This window comes from Bombus vosnesenskii, unplaced genomic scaffold, assembly GCF_011952255.1.
Source record: "Bombus vosnesenskii isolate JDL3184/JDL3185 unplaced genomic scaffold, Bvos_JDL3184-5_v1.1 scf7180000013607, whole genome shotgun sequence".
Lineage (NCBI taxonomy): Eukaryota > Metazoa > Arthropoda > Insecta > Hymenoptera > Apidae > Bombus > Bombus vosnesenskii.
The window spans coordinates 6,726-27,652 of NW_022883146.1; the positions used below are offsets into that span (position 1 = coordinate 6,726).

The 20,927-nt window shown below is 33.6% G+C and overlaps 1 protein-coding gene across 3 annotated transcripts in view; it reads right to left on the minus strand.

The window, feature by feature from the left end:
* Window positions 1-19,554: 19,554 nt before the first annotated feature.
* The window catches only part of LOC117238804, a 164,883-nt gene continuing 163,510 nt past the window's right edge, over window positions 19,555-20,927 (minus strand). For all 3 annotated transcript variants that reach the window (XM_033504017.1, XM_033504016.1, XM_033504015.1), the window contains one exon: window positions 19,555-20,766. In XM_033504017.1, the coding sequence (XP_033359908.1) occupies window positions 20,617-20,766 (150 nt within the window). In that variant the 3' untranslated portion in view covers window positions 19,555-20,616. The remainder of the gene's footprint in view (window positions 20,767-20,927) is intronic.

Genomic DNA, 20,927 nt, shown 5'->3' on the forward strand with positions numbered 1-20,927 from the left:
GTCACGTCGTCTGGATCTTATCACGGTCGATGGCACCAACCGATGATACTAGCGATCCAGCAAATAGGCCTGCGATTTAACACACTCCAACTGAACAAATGAAGGCCCGGGGAGGGACCGCTGAACAGGATTACGAAGGCAAGAGGCCTCAACTGAACAGTGGGGTCCACTCACGGGGAGGGACCGCTGAACAGGATTACGAAGGCATTGACCTCAACTGAACAGTGGGGTCCACTCCCGCGGGCCCGAACAGAATTACGGAGGACGTGAAATGCAGGTCTCTGCCCGAGTACCGAAGTACCAATCGGACAGTATTGCGGATCGCAGGTATCACCAGTGCGATGACAACTCCCGTGATTCGAGGCAAACGACGAGCAGTCGTCGAGTAGTCATCATGACAGAGGTGTGCTTGGGGCGACTTACGAATCCAAAGAGTTGCCCAGTGCACGTTGACCCGTACGTACCCGGAATACGCGCGAGCGAGTACGTCACGCTACGGTTTGAAAGAACTGAGCGACCGTGAACCGACAAATCGTGGGAACAATTTTTCCAATGTGGTAAGCGAGGGCATCACGAGAGACGAGATTTTTATTTTTCGTTCCAAGATAGATAGATATCTTTGTACAGAATGAGCTTACAATGCACATAACATAGGTATCTATCTTAAGATTAATTAAGGCTAAAACGCTCGCATCCCACGGTGTCCCGCGATGTCCCACGGTGTCCCGCGATGTCCCACGATGTCCCACGGCGCCCCCGCGGGGGGGTCTTAGTCCGGTCTAGATCACCAAAACTATTTTGGATGATCAAGACCAGACTATATTGAAGTAGTTTTTAGCTTGATATCGTTTCTCAAATAATAATACTAATATTCAAAATAGTATTTGGTGTATTATTATTTGGGAAACGATACCAATTACCGGGACCCACCACGAGGAGGTAACTACGCTCGGGTCCCATTTACATAAACAGTTTTTAAACATTGGAAGCAGAGATGTAAAATTATTTTATAATAAAGCGACATTGTAGCGGCGATATTGTTTTGCCCGGAGCTTATTTGTTCTTACATTACTTGTAATCTAACGGTCTTGATACTCCGAGGCAAAACTACAACATGATTTGAAATGTCCTCTGACTCATGTCCAGCTACAGATAAGATGTGGTTGTCTTCGGTTAAATTGCACTCGCTTCCTTGATTCCATGAATATGGTGTTGTGTCCTTAGTTTTGAGCAGACATGGAAAATTACATCTTAAGATTACACTCTGTGTTACCACAGGTTTTATACGAAATAGTGAAACGAGAAATTAAATACTGTACTTAAAATTAAAAAATAATGCTATATAGAAATAAAATAGTACATCAAAGACTTGATAGATTTCGTTAAGAAAATGAAACAAAATAAATCATTAATTCACTCACTACGAATTGATAGTATTGATTTAAATCAATGAATGTAGAGTTACAACCGATTAACGGTACAACTGCTATAAATTAAGAGCGTAATTACTTTGAATTAATGGCAGAATGTGGTTATAAATTATTGGTATAACTGTTAAGAATTAATGGAGTAATTGTTTTAGATTAATGGCTTAAATGTTATAAATTAATGGCTCAGGTGATATAAATTAATGGTTTAAATGTTATAAATTAATGGCTAAATGTATAAAATAACAGTTTAAAAGTTACAAATTAATGGCCTAGACGTTAAAAATTAATAGCTTAAATGTTATAAATCAATAGTATAAATGTAATAAATTAATAGTTTTGACGTTATAAATTAATTCCTTAAATGTTATAAATTAATGGCTTAAATGTATAGAATAACAGTTTAAATGTTGTAAATTAATGGTTTAGATGTTGTAAATTAATAGCTTAAGTATTATAAATTAATAGCATAAATGTTATAAATAATTGCTTAAATGTTATAAATTAATAGTTTAAATGTTATAAATTAATAGCATAAATGTAATAAATTAATAGTTTTGACGTTATAAATTAATTCCTTAAATGTTATAAATTAATGGCTTGAATGTTATAAATTAATAGCTTAAGTGTTGTAAATTAATGGTTTAGACGTTATAAATTACTGGTTGCAATGTTGTTATTTGATATTTTTTTTTTATTTACCTTATATTTAAATTCTTCTTCGATGTTCACTCTCCGGAATTTCAGGCACAAAAGAGCTCGCGCGCGACTTCCGTGTTTCTTATATACCTTGACAAGATGCCGGTTTGTTAATCAAACGGTAACGATATTTTCACATAGCAGGGGACGGTTTTCCCATTATAACAAAATCAAATGATTTCTTAATTTTTATCGTAAATTGGCATCTTTAACGATTTAATACGATATCCATTTTTATCATTTTAATAGTTTCTGCAAACTAAGACTAAATTCACACTTCTTTAATACTAGTTTTCGACTATCAATTAGTTCGAACAAAAAGGGGAAAAAAGTCTAACGGTAATCGATGACGTTACTGTGAGATAAGTTAATGTATTAAATAATCAGACAGATAAAATTCATATTAAGCATTATATTATATTATCGATATTCGTTCATTTACTCGTTCTAATTACAAAATGAAATGTTCCTTTTTCTTGAATAACACCTACATCACTGTTTGCGATATTTAAAATTCTTATTTAATGCTTATTTAAAAGGCAGATACCTTTTTAATTCTTCTGAAGTTAAACGAGTAAATTTACTCGTTATAATTGTAACGTAAAATGGCTTTATTTCTTCAATACCGCCTGCATCGCTGTACGTGATACAGTTATTAATTATGTAGCGAACAATATGATCTAATTGGCTGTAATCACGGTTAGGTATTTATTATTGATTCCTTGAAGAATGGTGTGATTCTTATAAATTAATGTTTTACATGTTGTCAATTAATGTTTCAGTTGCTATAAATTAATAGTTTAATCGTTGCCAATTATTTGCTTAAATGTTATAAATTAATGGCTTAGACGTTATAAATTAATAGCTTAAATGTTATAAATTAATTGCATAAATGTATAAAATAACAGTTTAAATGTTGTAAATTAATGGCTTAGATGTTGTAAATTAATAGCTTAAACTTTATAAATTAATGGCTTGAACGTTATAAATTAATAGTTTAAATGTTAGAAATTAACGGCTTAAATGTTATAAATTAATGGCTTAAATGTATAAACTAACAGTTTAAATGTTGTAAATTAATGGCTTAGATGTTGTAAATTAATAGCTTAAATGTTATAAATTAATAGTTTAAAAATTACAAACTAATGGCTTAAATGTTATAAATTAATAGCTTAAATGTTATAAATCAATAGCATAAATGTTATAAATTAATAGCTTAAATGTTGTAAATTAATAGCTTAAATGTTATAAATTAATGGCATAAATGTATAAAATAACAGTTTAAATGTTGTAAATTAATGGTTTAGATGTTGTAAATTAATAGCTTAAACTTTATAAATTAATGGCTTGAATGTTATAAATTAATAGTTTAAATGTTAGAAATTAACGGCTTAAATGTTATAAATTAATGGCTTAAATGTATAAACTAACAGTTTAAATGTTGAAAATTAATGGCTTAGATGTTGTAAATTAATAGCTTAAATGTTATAAATTAATAGTTTAAAAATTACAAATTAATGGCTTAAATGTTATAAATTAATAGCCTAAATGTTATAAATCAATAGCATAAATGTTATAAATTAATAGCTTAAATGTTATAAATCAATAGCATAAATGTTATAAATTAATAGTTTTGACGTTATAAAATAATTCCTTAAATGTTATAAATTAATGGCTTAAATGTATAAAATAACAGTTTAAATGTTGTAAATTAATGGCTTAGATGTTGTAAATTAATAGCATAAATGTTATAAATTAATTGCTTAAATGTTATAAATTAATAGTTTAAATGTTATAAATTAATAGCTTAAGTGTTGTAAATTAATGGTTTAGACGTTATAAATTACTGGTTGCAATATTGTTATTTGATTCTTTTTTTATTTACCTTATATTTAAATTCTTCTTCGATGTTCACTCTCCGGAATTTCAGGCACAAAAGAGCTCGCGCGCGAGTTCCGTGTTCCTTATATACTTTGACAAGATGCCGGTTTGTTAATCAAACGGTAACGATATTTTCACATAGCAGGGGACGGTTTTTCCATTATAACAAAATCAAATTGAACGATTTCTTAATTTTTATCGTAAATTGGCATCTTTAAAGATTTAATACGATATCCATTTTTATCATTTTAATAGTTTCTGCAAACTAAGACTAAATTCGCACTTCTTTAATACTAGTTTTCGACTATCACTTAGTTTGAACAGAATTCTCTTAGAGGCTTTTGGTGATCCAAACTGGAGTGTTGCGTAGTTCTTGGCTTGGTATCGTTTTCCAAAGATAAATCAGCTGATTAATTTTTGGAAAACGATGCCAATTACCAGGTCTCACCACGAGGAGGTGACTACGCACGAGACCCGCCCATGAGTTATTCAACATTATGCATCGGTCTCGACATTCAACCTATTGGTAAGAATGTCGAGTTCTGACTCTACTTGATCATGGGCCTGCGTAAAGAGATAGTTATTTCGTGTCCTAACCGCGAAACACCTATCTCGAACGCAGCGCTTACATAAATCCTTACAAATGTAAAACAACATACATAACACACCATCTATCTCCCACACAACGATTACATCGATCAGTACAATAATTCGCAACCCTACTGGCCGCATTCGGTATCAAAGACACATTTGTCTAACTTGGAACGAAAGAAACAATATGAGGCTACTACGGAAAGGGAGCCCCAACAATCAGACGATGAAAGAAAAACCGCGGCGCGCCCGGAACGAACGAAATCACGATCTCTCGAAAGAACTAACAAACCTACGTAACGTACCCCCGTGCACCGGATAACCCTAAGGTTCAGCGGAAAGCCCAAGCATTGACCTTCGCCCGATTCCTGTCACGTCGTCTGGATCTTATCACGGTCGATGGCACCAACCGATGATACTAGCGATCCAGCAAATAGGCCTGCGATTTAACACACTCCAACTGAACAAATGAAGGCCCGGGGAGGGACCGCTGAACAGGATTACGAAGGCAAGAGGCCTCAACTGAACAGTGGGGTCCACTCACGGGGAGGGACCGCTGAACAGGATTACGAAGGCATTGACCTCAACTGAACAGTGGGGTCCACTCCCGCGGGCCCGAACAGAATTACGGAGGACGTGAAATGCAGGTCTCTGCCCGAGTACCGAAGTACCAATCGGACAGTATTGCGGATCGCAGGTATCACCAGTGCGATGACAACTCCCGTGATTCGAGGCAAACGACGAGCAGTCGTCGAGTAGTCATCATGACAGAGGTGTGCTTGGGGCGACTTACGAATCCAAAGAGTTGCCCAGTGCACGTTGACCCGCACGTACCCGGAATACGCGCGAGCGAGTACGTCACGCTACGGTTTGAAAGAACTGAGCGACCGTGAACCGACAAATCGTGGGAACAATTTTTCCAATGTGGTGAGCGAGGGCATCACGAGAGACGAGATTTTTATTTTTCGTTCCAAGATAGATAAGTATCTTTGTACAGAATGAGCTTACAATGCACATAACATAGGTATCTATCTTAAGATTAATTAAAACGCTCGCATCCCACGGTGTCCCGCGATGTCCCACGGTGTCCCGCGATGTCCCACGGCGCCCCCGCGGGGGGGTCTTAGTCCGGTCTAGATCACCAAAACTATTTTGGATGATCAAGACCAGACTATATTGAAGTAGTTTTTAGCTTGATATCGTTTCTCAAATAATAATACTAATATTCAAAATAGTATTTGGTGTATTATTATTTGGGAAACGATACCAATTACCGGGACCCACCACGAGGAGGTAACTACGCTCGGGTCCCATTTACATAAACAGTTTTTAAACATTAGAAGCAGAGATGTAAAATTATTTTATAATAAAGCGACATTGTAGCGGCGATATTGTTTTGCCCGGAGCTTATTTGTTCTTACATTACTTGTAATCTAACGGTCTTGATACTCCGAGGCAAAACAACAACATGATTTGAAATGTCCTCTGACTCATGTCCAGCTACAGATAAGATGTGGTTGTCTTCGGTTAAATTCCTTGATTCCATGAATATGGTGTTGTGTCCTTAGTTTTGAGCAGACATGGAAAATTACATCTTAAGATTACACTCTGTGTTACCACAAGTTTTATACGAAATAGTGAAACGAGAAATTAAATACTGTATTTAAAATTAAAAAACAATGCTATATAGAAATAAAATAGCTTAAATGTTATAAATTAATAGCTTAGATAATATAAATTAGTAATTTAAATGTTATAAATTCATAGTTTAAATGTTCCTTTAACAGTTCCTTTTCGATGTTTACAGTGCAAGAGGTGTAGGACAAATGAGCTCGTGTGCGTGTAGCGTGTTCCTTATATACCATTGGCATGCACTTGACAATGTACTGAAATGTCAATCGAACGGTGGCGGTTTGTTAATATCTTAAAAGTTGGTTTCTTCATTATAACACAATCGAATTTAATAACTTTTTAATTTTTATTGTAGATTGACGCCTTCAACAAATTATTATAATAATCATTTCTATAATTTTTATATTTTTGTTATCAGCTGAAACTAAATTTGCATTTCTACGGTACGACTTTTTGATGTAGAGCTATTTTAATCACTATTCTATACCAGTTTATGACAAACATACTTTTACTATAATAGCTAAACATGAAGTTGATCAGTGGTCAAGAGTCGAAAAGTGAAAGAATCTACATAATATTTCAATTTTGATTTTCCGACATTCTTTTACAAACATTTTCTACTTTGATGATTTATCATAATATTTTATAACAATTTATCAATTTTCATAACTTAATTCTAAGTATATACCATCGTTCAACAATTAATTATTAAATATATAAATCTAATATGTTTTTACACGCACAAGTTTGTCTTATTTCCTAAAATAAGATCATGTCAAAATAATAAAAATTTTAGAATTTATACATCAATTAATAGCAAAGTAAATAATGATAATAAATTATTTTCAATTAAAGAAATTTCTCCTTTCATGATAGTTCCGCTATTAATTCTTGAAGACCATTCTAAATTGCTAACATTTTTGTCACGTTTTTCTATTTATTACAATGTTTGAATTATTGAAATATATTTACTAATAATTGTATGAATAATTAAGTAATATACTAATATACTAATACTATATTTTGTTTAATAGTAGCAGCTACATTCGTGTAATATAAAAGCTTTTCATTAAGAACATAATCTTATTCGTAATTGTTACTGAACATTGTCTGAAATGTGTTTTCTATTCCTCAATTTCATCAATTTAACCATTCGAATATATTAAATTTGCGCGCGCTCGGGTATACGAAGATCGAGCGTTCCTATTGGCGGAATATATTGCGAAGTCGAATTGAGCGTTCCTATTGGCGGAATATATTGCGAAGTCAAATCGAGCGTGCCTATTGGTTCGGAATATTGGAAAGTCGTAGTTTCAACCGGGCCGAGAGGTGACATACTGCTGAAAGTCGTGGAGCGAAAATTTGTCTCGTCGAGCGTTATCCTGTTGTTAGTACCTTCATTTCGACTTTATCAACGATTCTACACGTCTATGTGGTTCATTCAAATAGTACGTTTGTATTTAATCGGTTATTGATTATAATCTTAGTAAAATTAAATAGTATCCCGAAATTTTCTTTTACTTTTATCATTGACTACGTATTTGGCAAGTTACAGTTATTGATCGTTCATATTATCGATCTTTGAGGTAGAATTTGGGTTCTATTATTACTTTATTTCACTATAATTGGTTTCGTTATTGTAAATTGTTGGTTTTATCGTACATTTATTTGAAATTGTTGGTTTTCTTTTGTGTAGATTATTGGCTGGTCACATGACTGAAAGAATAGGGGTTCACATCACGGACACCACAAGCGATTAACAATCGATAATTTGAACTGATACAAGATGGACGTCATAGATGATTATTAGTAAATCGCGTCGTTGATTTCTCATGCAGATTTGGTAATGATTGAGGTATTATAACAAAGCAAACGTACGTATATGGTTATTTTCTCTTTTTATTTTATCAATAGTAATCGACATTTGCTAAATAATTGCTATACAGCTTACAATTGGCATATAATAACACCATATTATAAATAGTTGCATAATTTGTTGAAAATATTAAGGTGAAAGTAAAAGAGGTTAAAGAAATCACATTTGAAACTGTTCACATATAAAAATGTTTCGGGTATATAGATTATCGTTAATAATCGAATATACTATTAAGTAATTAATTAATGTTTTTATATTAATATATAGCAAATAATGCAAATCATTTAATTATTATTAGAAAACAATTTATTGCGAAATTATTATATTTTTGTATATTGAAATGAGAAAATAAGTTTATTATTTTCCAAGACGTGTTCAAACATATTTCTGTGCAAGATTAAATATATACTTTAAACACTTGTGACACGTTTAAACGAGAAATTTATTAATTTATTACAAGTATTGTCAAATCTTTATAAAGTACAGCATAATATATTAGCAGAAATCATATTTCAAACTCTGAAAACGAACATTCACAACTGAATTCTTTCTGAAGAAAGAATTAGTGTTATGTTTTAGAATATTAATAAATTTGAAAATATATTTGAAGATATCTCGCAATACATAAACAGTGTTCGAAATATTACACGTATATTCCATTTTCTTAATGTGTATTTGTAATATCTGTTCGTCCGTGAAGAATGAATAATATTCGGTATATGTAGAGTACATACATTTTGAGAAACAGCAGTATTTCGTAAACAAACACCCTGCCCCCTTCCTCTCCCCATCTTCCTGCTAATGCAACTTTTTTCAGAGAATGTTTGTGATCGCGCGCAATGTGGTCGATAGAGTCAGTGTTTGCTGCGTAATAACATTTTTCATATTTTCTAGAGCACAATAGCTCTTGATAATTATAAATTCAATTATAATACTTGTACACGAAATTAGAGTCAGTGTGTTCGTCGAATGTTACTTAAATGGACGCGTTAATAATCTTTTCTTTTTCTTTTCTTTTTAAACATTCGCTTTCGGTAGTAGAGTCGCAGGTTTCGCAAGAGGATATAGCCTCTCCTGGAACTCAAGAATGTAAGTATTTCTGTATCTTCTATACTAATTTCTTTTTTTATTTTTCTTTTGATCGAACTATTATTAATTTTCATTGGCATAAAATCTAAAACTTATAATATTGAAATACAAAATAAAAGTATTTAACATGCTTCACAAATGATTAGATTATCATCGTTCATTTTTATAGTAATTAGATTTTAACATGATTTCAATATTTATTGCTATTAAAATTTCAAGTTTGAATAGAGTTTTATTTTTCATTACCTTAGACTTCTTTAACAATGAACGATATATTTTTAAGAACAAATTATAATGTTTCATATGTTTTGTTTCAGTTTTTCATAATTTCTACCTTTTCCTGTGCTTCGGGAAGGACGCAGTGATGCTTCAAAATTAGTTTTGAATTAGCATGTAAGTATCTTTGCATGTCGTATTCCAAAAACCAAGCCTGATTCAAGGTTTTTATAGAGTTTCATATTACATTATTTAAAAATTTTTGCTGAATCATTACTTAGTTTTCAAAATAAATTATTCGCGTATATATTATTCATTTATGTATAAGGATACCATATGTTTTGTTAAAGGTTTATCACTCCTTCCTCTTCCTCCTGCTTCCTGAAAAAGGACCTATTGAAAAAGGCTTCAAAAGCCAAGAATAAGTAATTTTGTAATCTCTACTTCATTCAGTTCCATTGTTTATATTTCAATTTGCTACTCCTGATTTGAATATTGTCATTAAAATTTTAATAGAGATTAATAGAGATTAATATTCCACTACTTTAAATTTTTCAATTAATTAACGTCATATATAAAAGCAAATTATAATATTCCATACATTGTTATAGTTTTTTCTATAATGGGATTGCATGGCTCCTCCTTGATGATGGTCTTCACGACGACTTTCCCTGGGTTATCACAGCATCGATGATTACGTCCCTCGCATCTTATCGTGAGTCACATGCATTTTTCTTCCTCTGGTCATTCAACCATGTCGTAGGACGAAAGGTCCTACGGAATGGAATTTTTTGCGAGCACAGTGAACGCGGGTATTTATTATACCCGTGAGTAGTAACATTTTCTATTTCTATGTATTATTTATTAGTTCAAGATTATTTCAGGTCTTCTTGCACATCGCGTTTTTGTTTATGTTAATTATATGATACTGAAAAATTTGATATTAACAATATTAATAATGGTACTAACCGATAAAAACGATATTATATTAATAATTAATTTGAATATTTGTGATTGAAGATATACATGTATGTTCACTATAATCACTTTCAAAGTTGGAATATATTAAAAATGTATATGTACAGAGAGTTGCAATGATTTAATTAAATATTTCGTAGTGATGAAGTCGGATGCCCTCCGACTTCGTTGCATTAAAAATTGCAATTATTGCATATTAAATAATAATGATAATAAGTCATTTTTTATTTCACCTTCTATTCTCTGATGGTATTATTACGGTGGATTTAATTGTTCGCCATTCATTTTTTAATTTGAGTATTAATTTAAAATATACATATAGAGATAGTAAATTTCAGTCCTGCCGTACAAAAATGCATTGAATTTTATGTGCAAGAAGAAATTTCGCGACAGGCATATTTTGGAATCAAAGTACCAAGTTTTGAACATTGCTTTTGCGCTTTCGAAAATGTGCTTTGACGAAGGGATTGCCTGAGGTTGTTTGCAATAATATTTAACTTTGAGCCAATTATTAAATAAATTTCTTATTCATTGTCAATTTGTCTCTTTTGTAATGAAATTTCAATAGTTCATAGAGTTAATTATTTAAATGAATCATTATATTGCATTGATTTTGTTTATGCTGTTTTCTATAAATAAATTCAATATTAGTATTTTGGTAAATTATTAAATTAATAATCTAGACTATACAGTGATAGTAATAGAGATGCAGTTCGAAAATGCAAAATGGAGAAAGATTAGTCCGTTACATACAAATTAGATGCACTAATACATTTTTTAATTAGGATTTTCAGGTTTAACCCCTTCCGTATTCAATGCCAGGATCTCACTCACGTGCTCAGGTGCTACTTGGGAGAGAGAAAGGCAATGAGTATGATGACCACTGATTTTATAATAATTTGTAAGCGACTGACGATGAGTTAGCGTATCGTGCACGACGTACTTTCCACATAGTGTGTGTGGTTAGGCTGTGGAATTGCGTCGTTTAATATTTATTCCACTTACTATAAATCTAAATAATAAAAAATAAATTCAAACAAATATCAGTTCTATCACAACATGTAAAAACAAAAGTTCGTTATCGAATACAGGGAATCTGAGATAGTATCATTATTTTTATTGTTAAATTATAATAAATGGTACCACATTTCGTACCATCTTCAATTTCTTTGAAAAATAAACACACTTTGAATTATAAATATTTGTAATTAAAATTGAAATTAACTTTTATTGTGTTGTACGCAATGGTCGCTAGCCTTCCTTAGTCGATTTCAGGAAAATGGTACGTAACATTAGAGTGTGCATGTTGTATGCCAAACTCGGGTGTCGGAGGCGTCCCGGGACGTCTCTCTAGTGTAGGCCTTTGCGCCCGAGTTATGTGTGAGAACCGTGGAGTGAATGTGTTGGTGTGCTTGTTTTGCTACTTTTTTAATTTTAAATATAGGTTTCCGGGTAGGATAGGTAGTATATTTTCTGGTATGAATGTTAATTATAAGTAGGTAGGGCCGGGCAGGTTGGCACAGTTTTCCGTCGGGTAGGCGCGTTTTCGCGTGTCCAACCTGTTTCAGGAAATTTCATTCGAATAATCGATGGTAAAGTTGGCACGAATGGAGCATGTCATCGTCTCTGACTTTGCCCATCGATTTTTTGAATTTCGCGGTCGTGGTCGCGAGTCGGTTTCGAAACGAACGTTAATATTGCTCGAGCATGCATATGCGAACGTACAGCGATCTCTATATGATCGTTGTTCATCCATGTGCACTTGGATCAGCTTCCGCGATTTATGTTTTTATTTCACCTTTATACGTTATTTTTTGGTTTGCGATTTAGAAAGTCTCGAGCCTAGATGTAAGTTTCAGCGGGCATTGCGCCCGAAGAAAGAAGAGGCTATAAGCTGAAGAGGCCCGGCAAACTGCTACTCAAGAGGGCAACTACTAATGACTCCCCATCCTCTGGGTCATCCGAAGCATGGGAAGTCATTCTTGTTACTACTTCGTCATTGTGCTCGCTTTAGTATTTGTAGTAGTATTGATTTGTTTGTTTGCCGACGTACACGTCGGCCCGTCGCCATGTTGGGCTAATCGTGGTTTTTCAATTAACGTTGCGAGTGATTAATTACGGTTTGAATTAGAGTTACGAATTCAAATTTCGCGTTAACAGTTAGAGTTGCGAAACCAAATTTTGTGTTAACAATTAGAGTTTGCGAGAAAGTACTCACTTCCGTTTGGATTTGCTTTAGCGTTGCGAATTATAAGATGTCGCGATTGTACTCAGTATTTTCTATTGAGAATAATTATTAAAATTTATTAAAGAATAGGATTTGAATTTGTCGCGTTTTGTTTTATTTTAAGTCGAATTAAAATGACGTTAATTTTAAATTAATTTCGTAGCGTTGCGATTTGCGACCATCGCGCATAGTTGTAGTTTTTTCTTTTCATTTATAAATAGTAACATTAGATTAGATTCATTTTAAGAATTAGCGTTGCGATATATTTCATCGAGATTGTTTTAATAACTTTTCCGATTAGCGTTGCGTTGATGAATGATCGCGTTCTTATACGTAGTGTTGTGTCTATGAAATGCCCAAACTTCTTTCACTGAGATTGTGGAAACCTGTTCCTGGATCGCCTGATGCAACGAAGATAGTTGCTAAAAGGTGGTAGAGCATCAGCAGCTTCGAATGTAGCTGTACTTCGACATCTCGATATTAGTGTTGCGTATGTTGAAGTATGAGTACATAAATTAGTATTTATTAGCGTTGCGTGAATTATTAAAACACCCTACTGCGGTGTATGTTCCCGCGAATTTTTCATTTTTCTTTCTTTTTTGTTTTTTTTTTTGTCACTAACAAATTAAATAGCATTATAAATATGATAAAGTACTCCTCGCGATTTATTTCGAGAAACGTCTATTTTATGGTTATAGATTTAGTAAATTAGCGTTGCGAAATAGAAAAATATTTTCCACTCGCGGTTTGTTCGGGATTCTATCGAGTGGATCGCCCTTCTGGATTTATTTCTTTTTCAGCATCCCTCTGGGCGTTTGTTCATGGAAATACTGTTGAACAATATCTCTGTTCGATACTGATGAATATTTTTAATTTGTTGTTGTATTATTTAAAATTATTATAAATGATTTTATTTCATAATTATATATATATATATATTGCATTTCAAGAAAAATAGCAGTTGATATATGAATATGTTTGAGCTATATGATGTAAAAATTTCTTACTAAACAAAAAGAAAATGTAAAATAATCATAATAAATATAATGATAATACTAAAATATGAAGGTAACAATAATGAAGTATCATTAAGATTTTATTTCAATATTTTCATTTATTTTCATTATTTTTCATAAATTTTATTATTTTAGTTTAAAAATTAGACTGACTGTTCGTTATTAGAGTTTTAACTTTTTCGTCCATAGTGTTTTTGACTAATTAAACGAAATAATTTTATGACTTTCAATTTGCTATGCATAAATCAGTTCATTCGCGATCATCGTTTATTGTCAAGAATCTTGCACAGAAAATGTTGTGTGAATGGTGGTCGATTCTTCGCGTTAACAATAAAGTTTATCTTTTTGCTTCATTGAAAACGAATTACAATAAAATGTAGAAGAGTTTGAATTCTTAGCAAAGTTTCTTTCTCGGTAATTTACGCAAATATTACATGATGCAATAGAGATTATACAGAAAAGACCATATCTAATACCAATTGTACACACACAGTCATTGAAATGAAAGAAACGAACACGATAGAATCATCGGCGATCTTTAATGCAAAGAATAAAAGTTAAATTCATTCTATAAAAAGAAAGTATAAATGGACTAATGAATAAAACAAACCGTGACTTTAATCGCCTTTTTTTTCATCTATGTATTCAAAATAAATTTCCCATTTTCAATGAAGTCTAAATTGAGATATTCAAATTGAAATATTTAATTTCGAATCCAAATTGAAATATTTATTTTCGAAACCAAATTCAAATTCAAATTGCTGAAAATTTGCGTAATTCTGATTAATATACTAAATTGGTGGATATATAATAAAAGACTATGAGTTATTTTTGTAATTTATTAATTTTTTTTTTATGTCTAATAAAATGTTTCCTTCTCAGTTTTTACACTTTTTGTATTATATGTACTAATAAAATAAATGAGTTTGTTGTAGATTTATTAACTTCTAGGATATACACTTATATATATAAATAGCAGTTCAAGTTATAAATATTACATAAAAAAATCAAGAATGGATCAGTGGAACTTGGAATATGGATTGAAAAGTATAAATGAAATATGAATAGAAGAGATGTTTAAACGAGAAGCGCTAAAAATCACGGAGCAGCTTTTGAACTTTATCTGCTGTGAATTATAACTGTATCTCGTAAAATCTTTTTGTAAATTTTTTCTGGTTTGAGTTTGTTTCAGATACCATCGAGACACCAACGAAAGAAGGCACATCCCGTACAATATCCTGTACATACAATATTCCATTCCTTTTCCTGCTAATATTTAGATTTTTATATAGATAGCGTTATTAAAGAAACTTAGGCTTTTACATAGATAGGAGGTAAACTTTTAATTAAAGGAGTTTAGGTCTTTAAATAATCTTTACATAATTAATTAAAAAATGAAGGGGATCCCCAGATACAGATATATACAGATACGTTTAAATCGCTAATAGATAGGGCTTAAAAAACAAGTGTTGAATTTTGCGTAGGTAAAACCTGTAGAAAGAAACGTTTAGATTTCTGATAGATATAAGGCTAAGATAGAAAAGGTTTAGCTTTGATGTTTGTTCCTGGGATCTTTGTAGGAACTGTGGAGAGATGTGCATGCTATGTCAAGGTACAAATAATACATACAAGGTATTGCAGATTTTGGAAGGTATATTTATTCCAAACGATGTCCCCTTTCCTTTCTCTTTATTTTAGATTTATTATAGTTTTTTAGATAGGTAGGAATCTTAAAACTTTTATATCTTTGATAGGCAGTTTGAACTTGATTTACAGTTAGGTGGGAAATATTTTCGAATTGAGTGAATGTTATGGCTCAGTAGGATGTTTTTAAATGAAGTTAGGTTCATGGATAGGTAGGCTACTTGTAAATTGTATATTGTGTGGTGTATCTGTATGTGTGTAGTAGTATGTACATATTATGGTTTTGGTTACAACTATTACATATTTTCATGGCAATGTATCATGTTATGCGATTAATTCAAGATTTAATTGAAATTTTATTTTCAGGCTGGGTCTCCATACACAGCAACCTCCACGCGGTGAGACCTGGGTAATCATTATTATTTGATGTATAATTACTAATTGCATCATATTATATGATATAATTATGAATTATATAGCAAGTAATATGAGCTAATTGGCTGCTATCGCGATTATGTTTTTATGAATATGAGATGGCAGTTGTAGATTTAAATATTTATGAGTAATCGGTAGTCATTGACGAATGTGTATTATTACAATTTCCTAAAAATAATGCTGAAAGTTGTCGCGTTTCTTTTTAAATAATCTTGAATGAAAATTAATAAGATATTAATTTTCAATTAATTGTTTAGTATTGCTATTATCGCGAATAGCACGGGTAACTTTTTGCTTGTAAAAAGATAGTAATTTCTCTTGTATTTATTTTTTAGAGTCAGTTAACTGCATTATTTTCCCATCGTGATTGTTTTAATTGTTTTTTTCAATTAGCGTTGCGTTGATGAGTAATCGCGTTTCTTTAAGCAATGCTACGTTTTTAAAATCCCCAAAATTCTTCCACTGAAATTGTGGAAGTATGTTCGCGCTCTCGGTTTAGGTACCTATTGTGGTTAAAAGAATTAAATATCTAAACTCATCTATTGGTATGATTTATGTCTCAGAGAATTTTACTGAAATCTTCGAACTTGGAGTTTGTTCCACCATTGTGATACTACCGGAAGAAGAATCGTATTCAACATAGTGATGCATTTCTTTTTTTCTTCATTGTATTTACATACTTTTGTAGATAGGATATGTGAAGATCTTTAACTTTTTGAGAGACACATTGAATTAGAGTTAGATAAGATGTATTTTAGATGAATTAAATTTATGATTAGGTAGAATATTTTTAAGTTAATATAGGTATATGATAGGTAGATCTTTTAGAGTAAAATCTTGGTACATATAAGTAGGTATTTGGTTAGGTAGGAACATACTTACTAAGGCTGCTTGAAAGCGTTGTTTCCTAACAATGCTAATGTGTGTTGATCTAAGTTAGTTTTTAAATAAAGTATATCGTTAATTAAGTGCATAATTAGCTAATCTTTCGCGTTCCTTTTTTGTTGTACGTTTTGCGCTACGATTACGAGATTAAATATTTTGCAAACGCACGCCAAGAGGAGGATTTGTTTGAAAATTGACTTAATTTTCAAATAAGTTCCGCGCGAAGGTATCGGTAAAGTAGCAATTTTAATTACCAAGTACCGTAGAAGAGTCTCCATCTGCGGTCCGAGGAAACTATCGTTTGTCGATAACATAGAGGTCCGTGTTGCATTTGGGTACCAAAAGCCACCAAATAACGCAAATTCAGGGTGAAATAAGCATTGGTCTAGGACAGGACGACGAAGAAAATACACTGAGGCAAATATACAACGTACGACATTTATTCTCTCATTTTCCTTAAATCGATATCATCCTACGTACGGGTAGATACAGAGGATCCTATAAAGGTACATGAATTTCCATGAATTCTGAAAATTCGAGGAGATATATCAGCGTACCCTTACGACATCCCTTTTATTCCTCTCTGTCGTGTGCGTACAACTGTGTATGCGTGTGTGCGTATCTATACTTCGCTTCCGGTTGCACTAGCTCCTTTACTTCGGATTCATACTGTGTTGCATCTTTCTGCGCGTTTCAATCTTTCATTCGAACGACGTTTCCGCGTTTCTCTTGTCCACGAGTCTGTTTTCTTTTTCTGAATAAAACATTACCCGACAGGCGAGTAGTCGAACAAGAACAACAAGAACACATTTCTACACGATGCCTCAAATATCGCAGCCATACGCACTGTACGTAATTCGTCAATTCATAGAATTCGAACGACTAGTTTCGGAGCGTAGAAATTTAATTCGATTCATTCGACGTATTCTCTGTTCTTCTATTTTCTAATTTCTTCCTTTTTTTCTTTTTCTTTTCGTGCGATTAATGAATCTTTTGAATTCGAAATGTAACACGCGACGATCAGGGAACGTTCGATCAAACCGTGAGACCGTGAATCGGGATATTTACAGCATTTACGGCCGTGTTCCGTGCGGAAAAACAAGCCGACGACGCGATCGAGAACAGTCGATGGAAAACTATTCGCGACGAATCGATAAATAATTCGAGCTAGTGTAAGACCGATTTTCAAATTCGTATGGACTTTGCCTAAATTTCAAACAAGCACTCATCGATCGTGCCCCGATTTTCGAGGATATCTACGTCTCTGTTAAAAAGCGGCTCTCGCGATCCTCTCTCCATTCTCATCAATTCGGGGCGAAATTTTTGATAAAAGCACGCGATAGTTCGGAATGAAACGTTATCTATTTACCTTTCTTCTTTTTAACAATGACGAATAAAACTAATTGAACGCATTCTATGTACACATCGACGCACAGTCTCTGGTCCTACGTGGGTGTTATCACTCCACGCGATATGCCACGGGCTCGATTTCCTGCTAATTTCTTTCTTCTTTCATTCGCTCGTCTTTCCAATCGATACGGTAGCGGAGAGCTCACCCTCTACGGTTCAACAGCTTCGCAGCTCTTGGAGCTGACTCGCTGAGCAAGTTTTGCCGACGTTAAATGAAATTCAATATAAATGATATGTAAATCGAAGGCGACGCTTTAACACAGTACTACCCTTTTCGTTGGGAAATTTATTTCGAAGGAGTTTCATTTTCTTCCGATACTATACACAGTATCATTTCAAGCTCTTAAGATCTTAAATGTCACGGGAAGATCGTGTCAATTTTCTTCTCCGAACCATCACTTTACTTACGTTATTCTACTCTCGAGTTAATAAGAAAATTATTGGGACAAAACCATTTCGAGTCTCGCCAATTACGTTCGAGAAACATATCGAGGCGCTGAAAGGCCGCAGAGGGGTTGAAAGGTGCCGCGAAACCATAGAATCTTAGAGCAAGATCCAACAACGATCTTCTGTTTTATTTTACAATAGATAACGCGTTCGAGTTTCACGTTTTTCATAGTATCGATTCTCGAGCTTGACGACACCGGTTTTTGCAGATATTTCTTCCATTCTTTTAATGCCACTTATCAAATATTGTCATGGATTCTTCTTGCCTGCTTATTCCGAACGCCACTTCCGATAGACGAACGAAGAAATGGCCGACTTAACGTGCTAAAAGTCTCGACGCTCCTATTTCCTCTCAAGATCGTTCTAGACATTTTGAAATCGTAATATTTTTACAATCGTGCCGTCGTTTTTCAACTTTTCGCTGTTTACCCTAACAGACAAGAGGAATCAACTTACGATGCGTTAAGGGCACTCGGAGGGTTGAACAGTTTCCTGGAATTGAACGGCGTTAGGCCGCCACCGACAATTGCAGTCCCGTAGAAAAAATATTCGCTCGATTTCCTACTAAACTCTCTGCGCAGCGAAGTTACAGTTCGCGTTTGGTTGCGAAAGCGTAAAAGCTCTTACGTTAGCCTCACTTCTGGTATACCGGATAGTGTCAATTTACTGCACATTTCTCAACAACTTCGAACAGCTTAAACATCTTCGATAAGTAACTTCGAATATGTAGTAACTAATTAATCTCCGTGATAACTTTAGCGCCTTAGACTAGAATAGTTTTCCACGAATTCGACATCGGTAACGCGCGTACGCAGGCATGTACGATCATAAGTTGCTGTTTTTCCATTTCTGTCGGAAAATTTGGAAAAAAATCGAATGATAGAAGATACTAGATTCCGAAGATCCGACGTTAAATTTTACACTCGAATTATCTCAATATGCACATAGTTTGTTCGTGAAATGGTGGAGTTTGTTCTTTAAATGATTTTGAAATTGTTTAAACATCGAACGATACATAATATTAGATCGTTAAATTCAATCTACGGTGAATTTTAGTGAAAGATGCATATAGTCTCGTTTTATAAATGGCTGAGTTTACACCAAGAGGAGAACTTGGAGATATATTTAATTATCGAATAGTACAACGTACCAGATCGTGAAGATTCAATATTGAATTTTGCGCTCGAATTATTCGAAGTTAAATATGGATACAGTTTCCTGTTTCTTGAACGACCGAGTTTGCGCGCATACTTCGAACTTTGCGTCCGATTTTTGTGGAGGGAAACTTCCATAGAAAATCTTTCTCTTTCAAGACTTTCATCTTGAGTTTTAGGATTCATTCTCTTCTCCGGTTTCAAGGAGTTGAAATAAAAATAAAATTCAAGAAGATGAGAGTTTCGGGGTGAATACCGCTATTGAGAAAATTGCTTCCGGAAATCCAAGCTAAATAAAGGGGAGAAAAAAAACAAGAAAAAAAAAGAGGAATAGGAAAAGAAGAGGGCTTTCAATAAGAGCCAGCGAACACGAAGTTTGGAAATTCGAGAATCGCCGTAGATCGATTTCGTCGGTTGATGGCCACCGAGAAAACTGGGAAAAGGGTTTAGAAGTTGGACTTTCTTTTTGCAAAAAAAGAATAAGAGCTTGTACAGTGTACAAGAAAAAAAGGCTGTTTTAAAAAGGATCTTCTGTTCCTCTTCTAAAGTAACTTTTCTCGAGCTATTGATCTTTTTTTACACGCCCGCGTACACTCGATAAATATGGCACACAAGAGTCATCAAGATTCAACGAGAGTCTACATCATATGATACAAGTTCTCTTCAAAAACTAGTAAACGAACATAGAATAAAAGAGAAAAGGGAGGAGAAAGGACATAGAAAAAAGTAACAAATAGAATGAACGTAAAGGTAACAAAATCACTGGCACAAATGACAGAATCGTAAGAGATGAAAAATAGCTATCAAATCGATCGATGATATGCTATCGATTAAACTGTAAATCAAAGAATAGCGCTGCTCGTAGTAGACGGCTTTGCAGACTTTGGTGCATCTTGGCAAGGGGCCAGAGAGTCGTTGGAAATTGCTCGGAGACTTCGCGTAGCCTATTGTCGACTGAACAGACTGGTACCCATTGGACGAGATCAAGGATCTATGGTAAAGCTTCGATCTATTTCATCGAGATGGTCCGTCGATTTGTTTCCATCAGGCCGTTCACCGTGATCAGGCCACCTCGGCGGTGCATCGTGGTCGTCGTGGAGGTGTTGGTTGGGGTCTGGGACGTTATCTCCGTGGTCGCACTCGTTGACGCCAGTCTCTTCTGCGAACGAAAGAGGAATTTTATAAAGTGGAATATTTACCTTGTGAAACATAATTAGAGATTAGGAACCTTTTTGATTAAACAAGTTAGATTTTACGTTGAAGGGAAGGTATCGTAACACAATTAGACACAGATAAATGTAATCAGTAACGAAATGAATG